The sequence below is a fragment of the Pleurodeles waltl genome, chromosome 1_2 (genome assembly GCF_031143425.1).
Source record: "Pleurodeles waltl isolate 20211129_DDA chromosome 1_2, aPleWal1.hap1.20221129, whole genome shotgun sequence".
NCBI lineage: Eukaryota > Metazoa > Chordata > Amphibia > Caudata > Salamandridae > Pleurodeles > Pleurodeles waltl.
The window spans coordinates 82,721,859-82,745,388 of NC_090437.1; the positions used below are offsets into that span (position 1 = coordinate 82,721,859).

At 44.4% G+C, this 23,530-nt stretch overlaps 1 protein-coding gene across 2 annotated transcripts in view; it reads right to left on the reverse strand.

Moving 5' to 3' along the window:
• Nucleotides 1-23,530, reverse strand: part of CORO2A (coronin 2A) — a 322,094-nt gene that overhangs the window by 30,895 nt on the left and 267,669 nt on the right. For both annotated transcript variants that reach the window (XM_069236572.1, XM_069236575.1), the window contains one exon: nucleotides 22,365-22,455. In XM_069236572.1, the coding sequence (XP_069092673.1) occupies nucleotides 22,365-22,455 (91 nt within the window). The remainder of the gene's footprint in view (nucleotides 1-22,364; nucleotides 22,456-23,530) is intronic.

Below are 23,530 nucleotides of genomic sequence, written 5' to 3' on the forward strand. Positions count from 1 at the left end.
CACAAACACACGCACACACACAGTACCGCAGTGAAAACACCACAAAAGGACTCCACACCAGTTTAGAAAAATAGCCAATATTTATCTGAATAAAACAAGACCATAAATACAAAAATCCAACATTCACAAGTAAATATACACCTTTTTAAAGATTAACTCTTAGTAAAGCACTAAAAAAACCAATAGCTGTAACTGGGGCTGTCACAGCATCTTGACGGAGTCGTTCTCAATAGTCTGACGCCACTCGGGGGGAGTGCGGGTCAGTCACTGAGTCGCACGGACCCAGGGCACAGTACTTTGGAAAACAAGGAAACAAAGACGTTATACGGAGTTGGGGAGGTGAGGCGTCGCTGGAGCTGGTGCAGCACAGGCTCCTTACTGCTACCAGGGAGGTGATGCGTTGGTTCTTTACTCCTAGGCAGGGAAGGTAAAGCATCGGTTCCTTACGGTCGCAGGGGAGGTGATGCAGCAATGGTGGCGAGGAGTCAGTTCCTTACGATCTGGCCGGATTGATGAATCCAGAAAGTCAAGACGCAAGAAGCTGACTTTATGAATTTGCAATCACGCCATGGGGTCACAGGTGCTGCGAAAGAGTCGGAGTCGGGTGTCACGGACGTCGGTGACACAGCACTCACGCTATGGCAGGACTTCGGAGGCGCTGCAGCACCATCGGGCCTGCGGCTTTGGTTGTGGTCGTTGCACTCAGCGGGGACCAGAGCTTCAGTGCAGGCAGGGGAGCAGAGTCTGACAGCAAAGCTGGTCCCGAAGTTGCTCTGGAGTCCATGTGTTTGTTTCTTCTTGGTTACACCAGAGCTCACCTAAGGGTGCTGGAACTGGATTTGGCACCACTTGGCAAGAAAAGGACTTTCAGCAAGAGAGCCTAGGTGCTGACAGATCAAGTCTTTGATGTCCCTGAGGCTTCTTAACAGGAGGCAAGCTCAGTCCAAGTCCTCGGAGAACCTTTGGAAGCAGGATGTAGAAATCAAAGTCCTTTCACTCCCAGGACAGAAGCAGCAAGCAGCAGATCAGCACAGCAAAGCAACAGGCAGAGTAGCACTCTCTCATAGGGCATCCAGCTCTTATTCCTGGCAGAATGTTCACAGTCCAGAAGGATTCTAACTTTGTGGGGTCAGAATTCCAGTACGTATACCCATTTCTGCCTTTGAAGTAGACAAACATTGAAGAAAAGTCTCTGTAGTGTACAAGACCCTGCCTTTCCTGCCCCGGGCCCAGACCAACTTCAGGGGGTTGCGGACTGCTTTCTGTAAGAACAAGCACAGTCCTTTCAGGTGCAAGTATCAGCTCCTCCCACCACCGTAGCTCAGGAAGATCCATCAGGATATACAGGGCACACCTCAATTTCTTTTGTGTGACTCTCTAAAGTGAATTCACAAATAGCTCAAATGTCACCCAGACATGTATTCCACAGACAGGCAGAGGCACAGAATGGTTAAGCAAGAAAATGCCCACTTTCTAAAAGTGTCATTATCAAACTTTCAATTTAAAAAACAACTTCCCTAAAAGATGTCTTTTTAAATTGTGATTTCAGAGATCCCAAACTCCCTATTGCTACCTGCTCCCAATGAGAAATTACACTTGAAATCTATTTCAAGGCAATCCCCATTTTACCCTATGAGAAAGAGATAATCCTTGCAATAGTGAAACCGGATGTTAGAAATGGGGTCTTTGGTTGGGCAGTCAGGTTAGCCCCTGCCCAAGCAAGGACCCTCACTCTAGTCAGGGTAAGTCACACACAATCCAAAATTAGCCTGTGCCTACCCTCTGGTAGCTTGGCACGAGCAGTCAGGCTTAACTTAGAAGGCAATGTGTAAAGTATTTGTGCAACACCACAAAAATACACCACACAGTGTTTAGAAAATATATATAATATTTATCTGGGTAAATGCAGGTCCAAATGAATAAAGATGAAATAAGCAAATGTAGGGATATCACTGAAAGTGATATCAAGTGTCTTAGAGTTAAAATATTACTGAAAAAGCAATAAAAACTGTCTTAAGTTCTCCTAGGAACAACAAGTGTCTCTTGCAGGGCAAAGTATCTGGTTTGCGCTGAAAAACCCTCGCAAGGGACCGCAGAGGAGGAGATGCGTGAAAACGGTGAGTGTGCGTCGGTTTCACCCCTTCGCATACGGACTTGTCGTTATTTTCCACACGGGGAAGACTTTGTGTTGATTTCTGGCGTGCGGACTTGGATCCTCTTCAGGTTGCGGGGTTTTCAGACGCCCTGGGAACAATGCGTGGAATCCTGGGCTTGCAGAGCAAAGTCACAGGGGCTGCGTCGATTCCGGTAGGCGATGCGTGGAATTTTCTTCCGCATGGCAGGCGCTGCGTCGATTCCTCTCAGGCGGTCGGGCAGCGTTGTTCTGAGTCGGCTTGCGTCGATCCAGTAGGGCCGTGTGTCGAAGTTCCGGTCTTGTCGGTGGCGCTGTGTCAATCTTCTATTGTGAAGTTGTGCTGAGTCGTTCCGAACTCGGCGTTTGGTGAATTTTTCAGCGCAAGCAGGCTGTGTGTTGTTCTTGGCAGGCGGTGTGTCGAATTTTCACCGCACTAGGATTTCAGCTGCAGGAGAGAAGTCTTTTTGACCTGAGACTTCAGGGATCAGGAGGCAAGCTCTATCCAAGCCCTTGGACAGCACTTCTGCAGCACAGCAAGAGAGCAGCAAGACAGCAGGGCAATAGCAAGGCAGCAGTCCTCTTCAGAAAGCAGTAAGGTGAGTCCTTTGGGCAGCCAGGCAGTTCTTCTTGTCAGGGTGCAGGTTCTGGTTCAGGTATCTTCTCCAGGAAGTGTCTGAGGTGGTAGGGCAGAGGCCCTGTTTTTATACCCAAATGTCCTTTGAAGTGGGGGAGACTTCAAAGAGAGGCTTAGAAGTGCACCAGGTCCCCTTTCAGTTCAATCCTGTCTGGCAGGGTCCTAGTAGGGTGTGTGGCAATCCTTTGTGTGAGAGCAGGCCCTCCACCCTCCCAGCCCAGGAAGACCCATTCAAAATGCAGATGTATGCAAGTGAGGCTGAGTATCCTGTGTTTGGGGTGTGTCTGAGTGAATGCATAAGGAACTGTCAACTAAACCCAGCCAGACGTGGATTGGAAGGCACAGAAAGATTTAAGTGCAAAGAAATGCTCACTTTCTAAAAGTGGCATTTCTAAAATAGTAATATTAAATCCAACTTCACCAGTCAGCAGGATTTTGTATTACTATTCTGGTCATACTAAAGATGACCTTCCTACTCCTTTCAGATCAGCAGCTACCACTCAAACAATGTATGAGGGCAGCCCCAATGTTAGCCTATGAAGGGAGCAGGCCTCACAGTAGTGTAAAAAAAAACATGTAAACCACACAGGTACATATCCTGCCTTTTACCTACACTGCACCCTGCCCCAGGGGTTACCTAGGGCACACCTTAGGGTGACATATGTAGAGAAAGGGGAGTTTTAGGCTTGGCAAGTACTTTTAAATGCCAAGTCGAATTGGCAGTGAAACTGCACACACAGGCCTTGCAATGGCAGGCCTGAGACAAGGTTAAGGGGCTACTGAAGTGGGTGGCACAATCAGTGCTGCAGGCCCACTAGTAGCTTTTAATCTACAGGCCCTGGGCGCATACAGTGCACTCTACTAGGGACTTATAAGTAAATTAAATAGCCCAATTGGGAGTGATCCAATGTTACCATGTTTAAAGGGAGAGAGCATATGCACTTTAGCACTGGTTAGCAGTGGTAAAGTGTGCATAGTCTAAAAACCAGCAAAAACAGTATCTCAAAAGTGGAGGGAGGCAGGCAAAAAAGTTAGGGGTGACCACCCTAAGGCTGTCAGGTCTAACACCAGAATTTAGCAATATTTTACTATCAGGACATGTAAAGCACACAAGTACATGTTCTACCTTTTAAATACACTGCACCTGCCCATGGGGTGCCTTGGACCTACCTTGCGGGTGACGTACATATAGTAAAGGGGAAGGTTTGAGCCTGGTAAATGGATGCCATTGCCAGGTCGAAATGGCAGTTTAAAACTACACACACACACACAGACACTGCAATGGCAGGCATGGGACATGTTTAAAGGGGGGGACTCATGTGGGTGGCACAATCAGTGCTGCAGGCCTACTAGTGGCATTTGACTAACAGGCCCTGGTCACAATGGTGCACTATAATAGGGACTTAGTCGTAAATCAAATATGCCAATCATGAATAAACCAATCACTAATACCATTTAGACAGACAGCACTTGCACTTTAGCACTGGTCAGCAGTGGTAAAGTGCCCAGTCCTAAAGGCAGCAAAAATGAAATTGAGCACAGGCTCAAAAACAGGAGATCAGAAGCAAAAGGTTTGGGGAAAACCTGGCAAAAAGGATAATTTCCAACAGACAGAAACAGAGTACAGCCTTGTTTGAGGACAGAGCAGTGCTGACTCAGAGAGCAAAATGGGCACTTTTTTTCTCTATTGTTGGTGGAGTCAACAAAGAGTTTCAGTTTCAGATGTAGATGAAACTGAAGAAAAGTCATCAAGGTAAATGAAGTAACCAGAAGCAGTTTCCAGAGCCACCTGGATCTGGAACATACATAGGTATCCCAAAAAGGATATCATAAGGAGTTTGTTCCTCCCAAAGACCGTCTTGGCAGATTATTCAGTGCTCTCTGGACCCATGTAGGTGATGAAGCCAATTGCACCCTGAACCTAACACTCTTGCTGTTAAGGACTGTTTTAGGTCATGATTCCTCCTCTTCACAACACTATTACCCTCTGGCTGATATGGGGAAGAGTAATGGAGTTCAACACCCATCGTCCACATGGTGTCCCTGAATGCCCTACAGGCAAAAGCAGGGCCCTGGTCCAAGTGGAATGCTGCAATCACATATATACTGATAACGACCAGCAAGTCTATTATAACAGTTTGAGCGTCAGTCGACTGCTGTGGCCATACCCACAAGAATCTAGAACAAGAATCTACAGCGACTAAGATGTATTTGTATGTACCATCCGGTTGTAAGGGATCACAGTGCTCCAGGCACCCACACTGGAGTGACCTACTGGACACTAATAGGGATGTCTGGGGTGAGCGTTTGATGCGAGAGCCCTTTATTTGCTGGCAAATATCACAGCAAAGGACGTATTGCTTGGTCTGTTTGTATAGCCCCGACCACCAGAAGCATTTCTGTAAGTGTGATATTGTGTGCCGCTACACCAGCATTAGCAGAGGCAACACCCTCAGGCACTGCTTTGATGAGATCTGATCTCTGATCTTGGTTGGGGATTGCGCTATCTCCCTCTCCCACACACACAGAGGAATTGTCACAAAAGCAACATTCTGTGCACTGATATGATAGGAATTTTTTGTAGGGTATGCTTTTAGAAAAGGGTTGCTCTCAGCTGAAGATTTCACAGAAGCCTGATTCACATTATTTAATCTTGTATGAGACACTGCAGCAAAAGAAGCCGTAGCTACTGTGGAGTTGGCACCTTCATCAGCTTAAGCGTTTCCTACAACCTGTACTCCTACACGTTGATGGCCCAGTGTATGTACTACATGAGCATCTGGTAGCTTATCCTTTAGATCAGCTACCCTCCCCCACAGAGTTCTGTGTTTTATGGTGTTCCCCTTTGAGTTTCTGAGCTCCTTCAACTGCCAATGTTGAGGTAGTCATTGCAGGACTGAACACAGTAGTACGAATTACACACAATCAATGTGAGTTGTTCCGGATACGTATTTTCCAGTGACAAGATAATAGCTTTAAGCTCAGCCAACTGTGCTGTGCAGTCCCCTAGGGTCTGCATGTAGGTATGTTGAGGGTGGAATACACCATCCTTCATCACTCTGCTCAGAGCTGCTTTTTATTCCTATTTTCTCCTGTCTTTTATAGATTACAATCACTGTCTTTTTCCAAACTGTGTTTCTTATATTCTATTCTCTCTTCTTTGATTGGTCTTTTTCATGAGTAGTCTTCTGTCTTTGACAGTTTCTTTTCTTGACTTTTTTTTTTAGGGACTCCGCGATTCTGGCTTGGGTTTCGTTCCAGAACATGGGAAAAGAACACAGAATAAAGCAAGGAGGTAAGACGGGGTTTTGTTTTCTTTTTCTGAAAATAAAGGAAGGGGTTTTGTGAGGGAACAGTGAAAAAAGTGAATATCTCTTTTCACTTCTTTATGTGACTCTGCTCGGTGATATGGTGATTAAAACGGATGGAAAGAATATATTTGGAAGAAAGAAAAAATATGAGAGAGAAAATACCGTAAATCGAGAGGGTTTTTGACTCTGGAATCATCCTCTCCGATAGACGGAGCGTTAGATTTTTCTTCCCTGCCCTTCACTGAAGTTATTATATTTGTTTTTCTTCCTCGAGTCTGTTCCACTTGTGCTCCCCGTCTCCCTTGCAAACCCCAAAAAGGTACTAAAAACCCTTATATGGGCACGTACCTAGTGGAACCATGTCCCTCCAGGGAGGTGGTGGGTCTGGGAGTCCTTCGCGAGTCTTCCCTCGTGACTGTCTCCCTGCTGCACTTTGACTGGACAGGCTCACCCTGGCCTTCTCTCTGTCTCCGTCTTCTTCGTGTCTGTTCCAGTTGTGCTCCCCGTCTCCCTTGCAAACCCCAAAAAGGTATTAAAAACCCATATAAGGGCACGTACCTAGTGGAACCATGTCCCTCCAGGGAGGTGGTGGGTCTGGGAGTCCTTCGCGAGTCTTCCCTCGTGACTGTCTCCCTGCTGCACTTTGACTGGACAGGCTCACCCTGGCCTTCTCTCTGTCTCCGTCTTCTTCGTGTCTGTTCCAGTTGTGCTCCCCGTCTCCCTTGCAAACCCCAAAAAGGTATTAAAAACCCATATAAGGGCACGTACCTAGTGGAACCATGTCCCTCCAGGAAGGTGGTGGGACTGGGAGTCCTTCGCGAGTCGTCCCTCGTGACCGTCTCCCTGCTGCACTTCCTGACTGGACAGGCTAACCCTGGTCTTCTCTCTGTTTCGTTGATGGTTGCCCCAGTTGGCTCGCTCTCTTCTGAACTTTCCCGCTTGGCGTCTCTGTTTTGTTTTGTAGGTTCACGTGTCACTGTCCCCCACGCGTTTCCTTCCGGGTTTTGAACGTCGTGATGACGTTCCGACTCCGCCGGATTGCACTACAAAGTGCCCCCGGGGCACTTTGTATCGGCCCCTGGGTTGTCAGAGTGTACAGGGTTCCGATAACCCTGTTACAGGCTGGTACTGGGGTAACAAAAATAATGCATTTCTCTTGGGCAAGTGGCCTCTCCTTAATGACAGTCATCTGTACAGCAGTCAGAATCTTTTCTGTGGGTGCAAAACATTATTCTATGTTTGAGATCAAATGTGATTTGTATGCTATGGGCATTGTGTTCCCCTCATTAAAGGTGACATAGGTGAACCCGATGGCCCCAGCAATTACTCTCATGACCAAATTAGTTTTGTTGTCACATGTGCATAAGTGCTTTGCTTCTAGCATGTCTTGCTACAATCCTCTAAGGAGCATGAGTATTCTGCTGTCCAGTGTTTCCTTAAAGAATCTGGGTGAATTAAATCACAGTGTTTTTTTGCGTTGTACATAATCTGGAATGTAAGTTCTGCCAAAGTTAGAGAAACCAAGTAAAGAATGCAGTTTCTTGATGGTATCTGGTGGTTGAAGCTGAGCGCATTTCTCTAGAAAGTGTGGGGCCTGGCTCTTGCCTTCATCTGATACTCATATCCCAGGAGCAATACACTGAGAAAGACTATTTTAGTTTTCTTAAAATTGAACTTGTAGCCAAGGGCTGTGAATCCTAAAATGATCCGATCGACCGTGGCAAGATAAATGTTGAGGTTGTCATTTGTGAGATAGATACCATCCACATAGGAAAAGGGCAGAAACCAACCTGGGGCTGTTCTTATAGCCCTAACAAATGGCAAAAACATTTTTGTGAGCCAAATGAGAATGCACCCAGGTCCCGACTTTCATGTCCTATGTTTTGGCAGAATAAAACACTGGAAATATCCAAGGTTGTTTTGTATTTTTTACGAACTATGTTGTTTTGCATTGCGTACGTGCGTGTGTAGTTGTTTGAGTGTCTGTAATCTAAGACTATTCTATATGAATGGTCTGGTTTTGCAACGGGAAATTCATTTGAGCTTAGTGACAATCTCCCTCACTGGAGCTTTAGATTCATGATTGACAGGATATTGGGGATGAGGCTGGGGTTTAGACCTAGTAGGTATTACATTGTAGGAGGAATCCTTATACCACCCTACGTGGTTGAGGTACACCGTGGGTGCCTGCGCCAAAGCCCAGTCAACAGGATAGGCTTCCTTTACCGCGTCCAGAACAAAATTTGAGAAAAACAGCAAAATTACATCTTCCCTATGTGGGAGCTTGCAGGCAAATTCAGGTGGCCAGTCTTTTTCTGCCTTTAGGATATCACAATTAAGTTCTCCCCAAAAGTTACACTAACAGTACACTCTATGTTGCCCTCAATTTGGATATTTAAATCATAAACCCTGTTGGGTAGGAGAACGCGAAACCCGCAGTTTCGACTACAAAAACGTCATTAGCTGCTGTCACATCTAGATGATCTTTCAGACTCTGGTGACATGTAGTGACTTCTGCTGTGCTGTCCAGCAGGGTCACTGCCCATGTCTTGAGAACATTGCTGAAGAACAAGTTTGGTGGCATATTTTATTGAAATGGCGGCCAACTTTTGCTTTTTAAATTGTGGCTTTCGTTGTGGGGATTTGTCTTCTTTTTTGTCTGAAGACCGCTCTAAGTCTTTCTTCTGTTTCGCGTAGTAAATACGTTGCTCTGACCAAACCACCCTCTCACTCTGTCTATCTTGCGTGTCCTGAAAGGAACAAGAAGAACGTGAATAAGTACATCTATCAGGAGTCTTTAAAGGCTCCCCATTTCTGGGATTATATCTCCTTTCGGAGCTCTCTGGATGAAGAGAGTCTGCTCTCGGACTTCTTATGTCTTTGTTATGTTTTTGTTTATCCCAGCATTTGTTAGCACCCTCTTATGCTTGTTTAGTACCTTCCTTAGAGGTGGTACTCTGAATTTCAGGCTATTTCGGCTGGACTCCCAGACTACCTCATCTTATACTCTTATAGGTTTGGGAAAAGATTTTCGGTAGTTGGCATTCCTGTTCCATTGTGGAATCTCCCGGAGTCGCTGGCGTACGGCCAATGCTACTGCTTCCCCTTTTATGTTACTGAGTATTTTTGAGGGGACTGTGTTGAAGTTGCGCATACCAGTTTTAGCCCCAAATCTAAGGCTGGAGCAGCCTTCAGTTAATTTTGAATTTGTTTTAACATTTGTGGTAAGTTGGCAAGTGTTTGGGTACTATGTGTGGTAGTTTACATTGAAGCGAAGACTGTACCCCCTGTGGCACAATCATCCACTGAGGAAACCATCCTGAATGGCAAGCACATTGTGAGAATTCTATCTTTATCTTGGGGTCCCGTATGGGGAATAACTGTTTTCAGCTGGTTAGTTTTTTATGGTATCCAGAACAGAATCTTCTCACGTTCCATGGGGGCCTTGCGCATGATAGAATGTACTGTTTGTGGGGTAATCCCAATAACAGGTAGCTGGTGACCAGCTGGTGTAGCCCATGTGGGGCAGTATTTAAGGACCACATAGCGTATTGTACCAGTCATCTGTTAAGTGCTACTAGCTCATTATAAAGTGAGCGTACATCAGCTATTTGCATTGCATCTGCGCCAGGATGTGGTGTGTATGTGGCAAACATGGGCCACACTGGTCTGTCATTAATTAGGGGACCTTACCTCACAGGTTGTATTACATTTGGTACTGCGCCACGGAACCAATTTGAATGTTCTTGATGAGATAGCGGTATTTCTAAATACCAGTAATCCTGGTACTGTTGCAGTACGCTCACTATGTGTGAAATGTATGTGTTGTGTAATCTTCTTCAGGGAAGGTGAACCAGGAATAAAATGTTTCGGTTTGTTAAGCTTCATGAGCTTCCTTGATAAATGTGACATCCCCCCCTCATCCGTTAGGCCATGAGATACTAGATGTTGTGTTAATGCGTGTCTGACATTTTTTGGAATGTTTATGGCAGTAGCCATACAAAGTGATGGGTACAGAGAAGGAACACCAAATGGGGAAAAATCCTTTTATGGGTTCAGGGCTGAACAATCTACAGCTTAGTTAGGTGCTCTCTATTCAATTGAGGAGGATTACCCGTAAAACCATGGAAGTCTCTGTATAATGGTACTTAGGGTACCTGCTGTGTGTGAGAAAGAGATACTCAGGATATCCGTAAATTAGTGCCAAAACACCATTGTTGGTGGCGCCATGTCGTAGTTGGACTCTTGCTCCCTAGCGAGACTGCTGGTTTAGGGATGACAGCACTTTTGTGTCATTCCTACAACAAGTCACAACTGTGGTCCCAACCACCCCGGGTCACAAGCAGTGCCTCACTGAAACTCTGACAGTAAAGGTGATTTCTGGTAGCCTTACACATGGACTCTAGATAAGACCGCTCAGGGGATTTGTGGTGGAACGGAAGTTACCCTTTTCTCTCTTTAGCAATCAGTCTCAGTCACACACATGCAATGAAAGACGCAGGAGAGTTTTGAAGATATTTATTGAAAAGATTGCAATTTACAAGAAAAGTCATGTGCTGCAATGATTAGGATTATGAATAATAATGATAATATAGTAATAAAAGCTTAATTGTGAAGATGAGAGTTGTGAATATGAAAACCCCGACCATCTTACAATAAAAATTAGATATAAAATTCCTAATCAAGAAAGCCTAATCTCTACCTTACCGAGAGCTAGGTGTGATAAACCTAATCTGGCAGTACCATGTCCATGAGAAGCGCTCTAGCCCTTGTTACCTTGGAATAAAGTCTCTAGGACAGACTCCACGGTGACACAAAGGCTGTGTTCTGCAGCAAGGTGACGTGGAGCATAGATGGCAATCTGGAAGGAGCCCCTCTAATGACCTTGTCCATGTGAGGTGTATTTATACAGATCATGTAGGATCTCCGATGCAGGTATGTTTCTAAACAACTGATAATGTGGCAGACTTGTGTTGGCAATTGCATAAACAACCCCTAACAAGTGTGCATGATGTTCCTATCACACATAAGAGGGAAAGGGACGTACATCACTGATACGGATACTGACGCCTTCTCAGAATAGCACTGATAATGAAAATCAAACATATTCTATGAAATATCAACAATGGCAAAGCTAAAATAAATAATAAAAATACATGGAAAAAACAGCGCATGCTAAGTGGGTAAAAGGTCACTAGGAGACAGGGCAACAGGCCTGCAAGCCGAAGGCTTGTTCCAGGGAAACCTAAATGGATTCACACAGTGGAGTGGCATACAGGGAGTTGCATAGTGTGTCGTAGAGTGGAGTGGAGTGGAGTAGCACAGAGTGGCATGGAGGGGCATAGAGTGGAGGGGTGTATTGTGTCAGAGTGTTTTTTATTAATGTGCTTACTTCATTGTCCATTCGATTTGTATATGTTTAGTTGCCTTCTTTAAAATTTATGTTGTGTGGGTATTGTTTGAACATACATATCTTTAGCTGAACTTGCAATAGTGATGGCTTTCTGGAGTACTGCCTGCTTCATGTCTTTTGTACAATGGCAATGAATGAGTTTGTTTTTCAATACACACTCACAGTATGGATAAGCCTTGAATACATATACGTTTTTATGACATTGATGAGGCAATTTTACAATTGCATTTTAGCTGTGTGGATGTAGGAGGCTGGCCTGGTTTGTAGTGGGCACCTTGTTTACTTACACCTTATACCAGTCCCAGTTATCCCTTATTAGTGAAATGTAGTAGTGTCCTAGTAGCTTAGGCTGATAGAGGTAGCTGTAGCAGAGCAGCTTAGGCTGAACTAGGAGACATACAAAGGTCCTGCAATACCACTATAGTTACACAGTACTTATACACAAGTAAAGACAATACTCCGTGTTACCAAAAATAAAGGTAGTTTATTTTAGTGACACAAGGCCAAAAATATCTTAGAGGCAATACTCCTTCTGGGGGTAAGTATTATTCACAAAATATACACTAGACCCCAAAATAAGGTAGGTAAATAGTCACAGAATAGTACAAACAATAGTACATGCTATAGAATGCAATAGGAGAAAATATGTCTAGGGGCAACACAAACCATATACTAAGAAAGTGAAACGTGAATCACAAATTCCCTCCTAGACAAGTGTAGTGAGTAGAGAATGGCTTAGAGAGTAAGATACCCACAAAGGTGAGTAAAATACCCCACCTCAGAGCCCAGGAAAGTAGGAGTAAAGTTTCCTTAGGACACACTACAAGTCGTGATTATAGTTATTGCAAGAACCAGGCAAGACTGCAAGCAACAAAAGGTGGATTCCTGGACCTGAAGACCCGTAAAGAGAGGAGACCAAGTCCAGAAGTCGCAGAAGATTCCAGGAAGGACAAGAGCCCCTGCCAACCTAGAAGATGGTGCAAAAGAGGATTCTGCGGTTAGAAGAAGTCTGCAGAAGAGCACCAAAGAAGATGGCTGCGGGTTCCTGCATGATACAAAGGATATCCCACGTGGAGATGTTGGATGCAGGCGAGTTGCAGCGCTGGATTAGTCCAACAAGCCTTGGTTCAAGCAATGTTTTGGATTTCGTCAAAATGGCGCTGCCTCGACCCAGGAGGGACCTGGGAGCCTCAACTCGGACTGAGGAGGCAGAGGGGGCTCCCAACACTGGAGAAAACCCAGGCAGCACCCACGGAGGCCCCAGGACACGGGGACAAAGAAGGTGCAGATTGCGGTTGTTGCAGCACTACAAAAGAAGGTCCACCCGCAGCCGGAGAACAACTCAGCGAGTTGAGAGTCGCAGGATAGAGTGCTGGGGACCTGGGCCAGGCTGTGCACAAAGAATTCTTGCAAATAGTCCACAGAGGCCTCAGGAGGTGAAGATGACGCGTTGCACAGGGGTACAGCAGGACCTTAGGGCAGTCTGTGTTGAAGGGGTCCACCACCTGTGTTCCAAGGAGCACGCTCGTCGCCAGGAGAGGAGTCCAAGAGAACTGGTCTTCATCTTAGAAGGTGCCTGCTGGAGCAGGGAAGTGACTCTGTCACTCCACTGGAGATTTCCTCGGTCCTTCTAGTGCAGGGTGAAGACAGGGAGTCCCCAGAGCGTGCACACCATGGAAACTGTTGCAGTTGCTGGCTGGAGCTGAAGTTGCAGAGTCGAAGTTGCCCTTCTGGATACTTTGTTGCAGTTACAGCGGTTCCTGGAGCAGTCTGCGGTTGATCCAAGGTAAGAGGATGAAGACCCTAAATAGCCCTGAGAGGGGGATTGGCTACCTTATCAGGTATGGACCTATCAAGAGGGGTATCTGATGTCATGTGCTGGCACTGGCCACTCAGAGGCCTCCAGAGTGTCCCCATACCTTGGAAAACAAGATGGATGAAGTCTGGGACACACTACAGGAGCTCTGGGCACCACCCTTTGGGTGGTGATGGACAGGGGAGTGGTGACTCCCCTTTCCTTTGTACAGTTTCGTGCCAGAGCAGGGACTGGGGGTCCCTGAACCCGTGTAGATTGGCTTATGCAAGGAGGACACCATTTGTGCCCTTCAAAGCATTTCCAGAGGCTCTGGGAGGCTACCCCTCCCAAGCCTGTAACACCTATTTCCAAAGGAAGCAGGTGTAACAACCTCCTCCTAAAGGAATTTTTTTTGTTCTGCCTTCCTGGGACTGAGCTGCTCAGACCCCAGGAGGGCAGAACCCGGTCTGTGAGGTGGCAGCAGCTGTAGCTGCAGTGCAAGCCTCAGAGATCTGGTTTGGCAGTACTGGGTGTCCATGGTGGTGCCCTCAGGATGCATGGAATTGGCTCCTCAATACCAGATTTTGAATGGGGGGACAATTCCATGATCTTATGCACCATACATGACTATATTCAGAGTTACCATTGTGAAGCTACATATAGGTATTGAGCTATATGTAGTGCACATGTGTAAAGGTGTCCCCGCACTCACAAAATCCGCAGATTTGGCCCTGGACAGCGTGGGGCACCTTTGCTAGTGCAAGAAGGCCCTCACACTTAGTAACTTTGCACCTAGCCTTCAGTAAATGAAGGTTAGACATATAGGTGACTTATAAGTTACTTAAGTGCAGTGAAAATGGCTGTGAAATAATGTGTGCACTATTTCACGCAGTCTGCAGTGGCAGTCCTGTGAAAGGGTTTGTCTGAGCTCCGTATGGGTGGCAAAAGAAATGCTGCAGCCCATAAGGATCTCCTGGAACCCCAATGCCATGGGTACGTAGGTACTATATACTAGGGAGTTATAAGGAGGTTCCAGGGTGCCAAGTGAAATTGGTAAATTAAGTCACTAGCCTATAGTGACAAATTTAGAAGCAGATTGAGCATTAGCACTGAAGTTCTGGTTAGCAGAGCCTCAGTGACACAGTTAAGCACTACTGACAACACACACATTAGGCCACAAACTATGAGCACTGGGGTCCTGACCAGCAGGATCCCAGTGAGACAGGCAAAAACATACTGACATACAGGTAAAAATGGGGGCAACATGCCAAGAAAGATGGTACTTTCCTACAGTGGATTATAAGTCACTGTGCATGAAGGAGGGGTGATGGCTGGAAGAGGAGGTGGTGCTGGCTGCTGCATAGCTGCAGGGTAGACTGCTGATATCAGTGACTGGCCTTGCTGTTTGTGGTATAATGTGCATGAGGTGAGACTTCTGTTCTCACCTTAGATCGTCATAACATCAGGGAACCTTATGAAATAAGGAGAGGGAATGTTGAGGATAGGAAGAAAGGAATCTGTCAGTTGGTGTCTGAGGTGCTTGAATAAGACTTACATGTTTACTCCTTAACTTCTGAGCCTCCTTACTGAGACACCACATTTTGGTGACTAGGATGGGATTTCCAAGCACCTCAACACATGCAGGAACTCTTGTGAAAATACAAGGGATTTTGATTAAACATTCCTGTGCTGGGTGGTGACGGAGGCACCGGCTTATTGTACTGGTACTGCCTCAGTGATACATTGGAACTGTGTCCCTCAAGTAAGGAATCCTTGAGGGAGGAGCAAACCCTGTATTTGCCAAGTGCTTGTATGGATAATATTTTGGATTCAGGAAAGATATATCGGTCTTCAGTCTGTGTAGCAGCCTGCTCCGCCTCTGCTATAGAAGGAGCATGCTTCGATTTCTACGGTTGTGCGAAACCTAGTGCACCTTTAAAGTGCTTTCACACACAGGTTGGCTTGTAGTAAAGACACTGCTCACACGTCTACTAGTTAATGCTCAGCAGCGGCGATACCGGCTCTGAGGGATTCCCTCAGGCACTGGGCAGAACGTGTGACCGCTGAGTATGTGTCATGTACATGCTCAGTTGTACTGCAGGAAGTGCCATTGCGCTGAGTTGAGGACAGGAGGAGGAAACTGCCAGACATCTTATGTTGGGACATCAATTGTGTATTGCATTAACTGGAACATAAAAATAGCCTGGATATGAGGGCTGCAAATCACTCTCTCAGATAGCGATTAGTGAAAATATTTATTTAAAAAAATAAAACAAGTAACTGAGAGGGAGTAATAAGTGCATGTTGTCTGTTAGATGTGAACTAGTGTCACACATCTGGGTGGTGTGTTGTGAAAAATAAAGATAGGACTGGTCTATTGGGCACTCTGACACTGCCATGTGGGTTGGGTGGAAAAAGCCAATATGTGAGCTAGATATTTGGTCCATAGGACCAAAAAAAAAAAAAATCTACACGCTCGCTCTTTCATGCTGGCCCATTTCAAAGCCAGAGTGCCCGCCTGGCCACAGCAACACTGCTCCTCAGCCCTTCTAACCTGCAGGGAACAACTGTTGCTATCTCTACACTATCCCACCATGTTTTTTGCGGAAATCCTGCTAAATGCCTTGTTTTGCTCAGAATCAGGACTTGGTGGTAGCATAATGCCACGTAGAGGTGGCACCCTGTGAAGCCCTAGGGTGGTCATCCCCGAACTTTTTGCCTGCCTCCCTCCATTTTTCTGACACTGATTTAGCTGGTTTTAGGACTCTGCACACTTTACCACTGCTAACCAGTGCTAAAGTGCATATGCTCTCACCCTTAAACATGGTAACACTGGTTCATTCCCAATTGGCATATTTGATTTAGTTGTCATTCCCTAGTAAAGTGTGCTACATGTGCCCACGGCCTCTAAATTTGATGCTACTAGTGGGCCTGCAGCACTGGTTGTGCCACCCACATAAGTAGCCCCTTAACCATGTCTCAGGACTGCCATTGCAAGGCCTGTGTGTGCAGTTTCACTACCACTTCGACTTGGCATTTAAAAGTACTTTCCAAGCCTTAAACTCCCCTTTTTCTACATATGTCACCCCTAATGTAGGCCCTAGGTAGCCCATAGGGCAGGGTGCTTTGTCGGTAAAAGGCAGGAAGTATACAGGTGTGTTTTATATGTCCTAGTAGTGGAAACCTCCCAAATTCGTTTTCCACTACTGTGAGTCCTTCTCCTTTCATAGACCTGCATTAGGTCTGCCCTCACATACTGGTTGAGTGATAGATTCTGATCAGAAAGGCTAAACTGGCCATGTTTAGTATGACCAGAATGGTAATAGAAAATCCAGCTTATTGGTGAGGTTGGATTTTTTATTACTATTTTAGAATTGCCACTTTTAGAAAGTGAGCATTTCTCTGCACTTAAAATCCATCCGTGCCTTACAGCCTGTCTCCAATCCATGTCTGGGCTGGGCTGGTTGACAGCTCTCTTGTGCATTCCACTCAGGCAACCACAAACACAGGACACTTAGACAAATCTGCATTCATCTGCATACTGAATGGGTTCTGGGCTGGAAGGGTGGAGGGCCTGACACTTACATTTCAAAGGCTAGTGGCCTGCCCTCACACAATGGACTGCCAAACCCCCTACTGGGACCCTGGCAGACAGACCTGTACTGAAAGGGGACCTTGTGCACTTCAAAACCATTCTTTGAAGTCTCCCCTACTTCAAAGGCATTTTTGGGTATATAAACTGTGTCCCTGACTCCACCAAATCAGACACTTCTGGACCTGAACCTGCAACCTGTCAAGAGGAACTGCCTGACTGCCCAAATGACTCATATTGACTGCTATGCTGAGAAGGACTGCTGCCCTGCTGTTGCCCTGCTGCCTTGCTGAGAAGTGCTCTCCAAGGGCTTGGATTGAGCTTGCCTCCTGTTTTCTGATGTCTCAGGGGCAAAAAGACTTCACCTCTTCAAGGAAATTCCTTGTGCACCTTAAATTCGCACACAGCCTGCCGGAAACGACACACAGCCTGCCTTGTGATGAGAAAATCGCAGCACAGCCGAAATGGAACGACACAGCCTGACTTCCCTAGTGAAGATCAATGCAGTGCCTGTGTTACGACCGGAAATTCGACACACAGCCCTACTGGATCGATGCACAGCCAAGCCGGAACGATGCAGCCCGACTTCCTGAAAGGAGAATCAATGCAGTGCCTGCCGTGCAACAGAAAATTTGACGTATCACCTACCGGATCAACACAATGCCTGTGACTTTGTCCCGCATGCCCAGGATTTCCATGCATTTGTCCCTGGGCGTCAAAAGATCCCCACATCGCAGTGAGGAACCAAGACTGAGCGCCAGAAATCAGTGCAAAGCCCATTACAGCATGGAAAGAAACAACGCATCGTCTGTGCTGCATTGGAAAATCTGACGCACACCTTTTTTTCCACGCATCTTCTCCTCTGTGGTCTCCGTGTGTGATAATTTGGATGCAAACCAGGTACTTTGTGCAAACAAGAGACAACTGTTTATTTCTAAGATTTAAGTTAAGACTCTCATCTTGCAAAAATGAAATCTCAACTTGTGCTTATTGAATCTATTGTTTTGACCTTAATTTAAACAGATAAATATCTTATATTTGTCTAAACCCATGTGGTGTATTTGTGTGGTGTTTTCACTGTGTTACTGTATGAATTATTACACAAATACTTTACACATTGCCTTCTAAGTTAAGCCTGACTGCTCAGTGCCAAGCTACAAGAGGGTGGGCACAGGATAATTTGGATTGTGTGTGACTTACCCTGAATAGGATTGTGGTCCCTCTTTGGACAAGGGTGTATACCTCTGCCAACTAGAGACCCCATTTCTACACACCCCAACACACAACTAAGGAATTTGAATCATGATCCCAAATTGCAGCTGTATTGTGGTAGCATTGGCACCTGCTTTTCCACTTGAAGCAGCAAATTCTGCAGTGTCTATTTGGAGATCCTGGGGTAGCACGGTTGCAGACTGTGTCATTTTGTTTGTGTGCTTGTTGTGCCACACAGATATCTGGCAACATATTTGCATCATCTCAGTTTCATTTTCTCATGTTGCAGTTTGTTTCCCATACGTCTGGTCTTATGCTTGGGACCCTGCTGCATCCTTTTGGAGTTCACCATGGCGGAGTAGTTATGTGTGGCTGCCAGGTGCCGGTTCCATAAATGTTTCTGGTGTTTGTCCCCAGGGCTACCTTATACATCTTGGACTGCAGTGACTTTCTGGTCTTTACATCTTCTTGCATCTAGTTTTGCTCCTTGCCCACAGTGAGGAACTTGTGCTGACTGTAGAGCACATACCATCTGCTATCACTTGGCTGTTTCTGCTCTAATCGTCTTGCTCACTCTGAGCCTGCTGCCTTGGGGCTATGACTGTCTTAAACACTTTGAATGTGTACCAAGTAGTCTTCTGATGGACTTCTTAGGCTTTAATCTGGTAGGATTTGCCCCTCCTTCAGTGCAAAAATGAGTCATACAACAGGATTTTGAGCAGGCTACGGTTCTTGCATTTGAGACCTCTGTAAAGGGTGTTGCCATAATAAATACTACTCTCTATCACATTTCCACTGCGTACCTCATGCATGATCTCAAGGTGAATGTGAAGTGTTTTCTAGTCTTGACACAGGGTTCTGACTCAAGTCATAGTTCCAAGCAAAACTCAAGTTTTTAACATATCCTTGTGTTTGATGGTAACTTCCTAAATAGTTCTCATTTGCGGACAGATTAGGTAAAAGAATAATACAATTTTCTCTGTGTTCAAATTCAGCACACTATTTCCTAGCCAGCCACTTTACATTAATCCGGTGGCTATTGATCTGAAGATTAAATAGCATGTTGTCAGCGTAGGAAGTTTTGTTGCATATTTGTATAGCTCTTTAAGCCTCCTTAAGGTCAGATAATTGTGCCGAAGGAAATAGAAAAGAGGAAGTGTGAGAGAAGAACACAGGACACAAGGGCTAGGAAATGAAGAAGGAGAAGTTTGGAAAGAGTGGGTATGCCCCAAGACCTTATTGTCTCCCTGGGAAAAACTACACTGCTTTATAGGTAACTGGTTTTAGCTATATGACCAAGAGGTTGGGAAGGAAGAAAAAATAAAAATGACAAGTGGCAGCAGTGATCAGAAGAGGGAAGCAGGTAATTGTCATGAATGGTAAAAGGCTGTTATGGTTTGAATTGGCACTGAGAGGAATCAGGCTTGGCAGAGAGTACAAATCATGGTATACAGTTCAAGACTTACTAAGGCAGATCAGTGAGAGCTCCATGGAGGCAGTAGATCACCAGGCTCCTGCACAGTACCTATAGTCTTGTTTCTCATGAGCCTACTTTTAGTAATTATATTCAGCTCTGCGCCCAGTCTGAATGGTGAGGCTGAAGGGAGAGCATGGCATGTGAGAGGACAGAAACCACCAGGGTTATAGACGTTAACATTGTAATAGCAGTTTGAAGGGTTAGGGGAGAAAGAGGTAGGTTAGAATATGGGACAGTGCTTGGAAAAGACTAGAGTGAGCAGAGGTGTTTGCTGCTTTCTACTCAGTAGAAACATTGTCCTACATCTGAAACTCAAACAGGGGTGGGATTAAATTTGCAAGACCGACTGATCAAATCAATTTCCTGTTTAAGGTAACCCAGTAAACACTAGTATGTTGGCAAATCACACACTATGATTATTCAGATTTATCCAAATCAAATTGCTTTCAATGTTTCTGATGTAGCTCCATCACTCTTGTTAGAAGCCAGTCTGTGCAATTCTTTCTGGAAGTACTTGATTACCCTGCTACTGAGCATTCCTCCTGTGCACCCAAGAAGTCTTAATTATTGATTCCTTTCTGGACAAAATAATTCTACAACATAAGTTAAAAATCCATAGACTTTAACTTGTATCAGTTAATCTTCATGCATGATTGGCAAATATCGGAACTAACTATCTTAATACTTGAACATGTTTCTGCTACTAGTGTTCTTAAGTATGGGGCAAGTTTGAGTATCAGTTCTGTGCTGCACTTCTGTAAAATGGTAATGGCAGTGGAAGTGACATCACACACCATTTGACCACCATTCCCCTGACATGGTTGACCCCTTGATCTATCCTTAACCATTCAATAACCTCTTATTTACAACCCAGAGGCTAAGTGGAGGCATCAAACAGTAAATAAATAAGACAGGAATTTTAGATCTACGTTTACTTTTGTATCCTGGCACTGCTTTCATGACTTCCAAGACCAAGGTTAGCAAGGCTGGTGCCAGGGCTATCTAATGGCATGCCAGTTATAGCTACCTATAGTACTGGTTACCCTTGATCCAGATTAATATGTGCTGTGAAGGCACCATGGATACTTTCATTTTGTGATGAGCGTCTGTGAGTTTTGTGTTATTACTGCCAACTTCTTTTCAAATTACGGTTGCATTTCAGTCTATAATAGTGACTAAGCCAGTCAAAACCATGAATATATGATGGGAAATTGAACTATGGGTTGTTCATGTAGTACTAAGAAGTACAACTTCAATTTCAATGTGTAATTTAAAATGGACATGAATGATCTTTCCTCTTACCAGCAAGAGAGTTGTCTCCTGTACGAACGTCTTATCATGCAAACAATGTATAGATACTGTGTGCTGGTGAATGCAGTATAAACAAAACAATATGTTAATAAATATGTTTATATGGCAACTGGCCCCGGACACAAAACCTGAAATTTTAAATCTTAAACATTGGCCCAATGTGTATTAAAGTGTAACATTACCCATTCAGTGTACCACAACAGTATAAGGAGCCACCACAAGTAATGATGACTATTGCTCTGGCACCACTGTTCAAAGTGTTAGCCCCCCACCCCAAAAGTTGGGTCTAGTTGTGCCAAAGCCTGCGCCTGTAAATGTCACACTGGAGCTCCCAGGCACTTCTCTGAAACAAATTGTTGTGTTGCTCATGTTCACCTGAAATTTCAAATCCTCTGAAAGTAGCATTTTTAAAACGTAAGTATTTTGCTAAGCAACTCTGCAAAAATTCATTTCAAATAGACATAAATTGCTTAACATTTCAGAGTGGGTGGATTGTAGGTTCACAATCCAATTCTCTTCCGCAGTATATTCAGTCCAAAGATCATCCTGCAGCAAGACATTGTCACTGCTGCTGACCGGCTAGGCTTTGCAACTTCATCTCAAAGTCATATTAAGTCAGAAAGCTTTGCGGACTAATGACTTAGTAAATGCTTTGCACACTCCTAATATGAAACAGAGGCGGAGCCTGAGGATTTTTTCTTGACACTGTTATACCTCTCTAAGTGAGAAGTCAGAGGAAAAGGTGAGTGTTGGAAATCAAATTACTATAAGGCAGTGTTTCTTGAATAGAAACAACTCTCAATCATTGATAAAGTTGGGCTAATGGGAAAAATAAGATGTTTTTGAGATGTTCATTTAGTATACAATTTTTTAGCTGCAAACACTGAGAAGTTTAAAATAGTTTCAGTTTCACTGAACGATCTGATCCAAAAACAATAATGTTATATGAAATCAAGAAAATAAATACTGGCAAAAAAGTTGAAGATAAATAAATGGAAGTTCAAATAAGTAAAGACTGGTAAACATAAGAAAGGAATTGAACAAGAAACTTTACTCAAAGATGGGCAAAGAGTTACAGTTAATACAAACCTCAGAACCAAAACTAAAAGACATTGCTGGGAAACGTTCTGACAAAATGTTTACAGGTCACACTAGAGATAAAAGGTTTTAAGAGACAGCAGTCAGGCAAAGGGAACTAAGCTGGGTACAAAGAACTGGGGAAGGGGAATTAAAATTGTGACTATGTCAAGTGATACTGTGAATAATTTTAGCTACCCTTCTAGCTAAAGATTATTTGAAATTTATTTTGAAAGATACTTCAAGAATTGCTAGCGATTTCAGAGCTTTTGCTAGCACTGTTACTTTCTCCATGTTCCAAAGCTGACTACGTCGGAAAGTAAAGATTTTAGGAGTGTCTTGCTTTCATTAAATGTATATTCTTCCACTCAGCCAACTGAACAAAATAGACAAAACGTTCTGCCTGACCTTTGTTGATTCCACTCAGCCACTCGTTTGCCGTCAGTGCTGGGAAGCTTCCATGTGTGAGCGGATATATGTCGTCCTGGTATGAATCAGACTGCAAAAGACAACAGAATAAATAGAATTAAGAGACAATAAAGTGTTGTTAGTGTTCAACATGTACAATCCTTTTTCTAGATTGCTTTCTTGACGATTCCTACCTCTTCTTTCAGGCTCACAATAATGTCTATGTACGTCCCTTTTTAATTTGGTTATAGTCTATTTTATAGTTTACTAACTAACTGATGTGCTTCCTTGTCAACTTGTGAAGGTATTTAGCTTACCTTTGCCATTTCTTCAACCTATTTTAATTTTTTTTTTTATTGTTGTGAATTAAGATCTTTTACTTATGATGCTATGAAGAGGATCTTGGTAGGTAATCATCTTTGAGAGAATCACCATTTCTAGATCTGGCACGTCTTGCCAGACTACTGTTTTTCCAAAATAAAATGAAATCATACATAAGGTACATTCGGAGAAGGACCTGTGGTCAGTAGGCATCCCCCACTGCTATGTTGAATTGCCATTCACAATGTTTTTCCTTGCACCACAGCATAGAGCATGGGGCAGTGGGGCAGCCCATTTTACACATCAGCTCTCTTTATTTTGTCTGACTGCACACATCTTGTTCACATTGTTCTCATCACCTTAAAGGTAACTCCTTTATTTTCAATGACAACGTGTGCATTTTATTAACTTTAAAAAACAGCAGTTTATTTTGCCCGCGCTCCTTTTTAAATTTGTTATCATGTTTAAATGATATTCTAACGTGGTAGATGCTTGAAAATTGCCTAATTGGTTGGACGCCGACTTATTCTAGATTCATTCAATAATAATAATAATGAAACACTTTGTGGAAGTGCAAGGCATGTTGTTTAAAAACATCACTAGTCAAACAACTCAATTGTATCTGTGCATTGTCTTTTTACATTTTTCATTTCTATTGCACGCATGTGTAAGTGGCAGTTTTTGTTTTCTTTTTGTTGCATATAGTTTCAAGTGAACCCCTGGTGTAGCCTTTCCGAGGAGAACTTATAATGTTCCAGTACCCTGTCGCAGAATCAGCAGGGAAGCAACTCTCAGCAGCAAGGAAACTGACTGCAACAGATCTGCTTTCACTAAGGAGGGCCCTG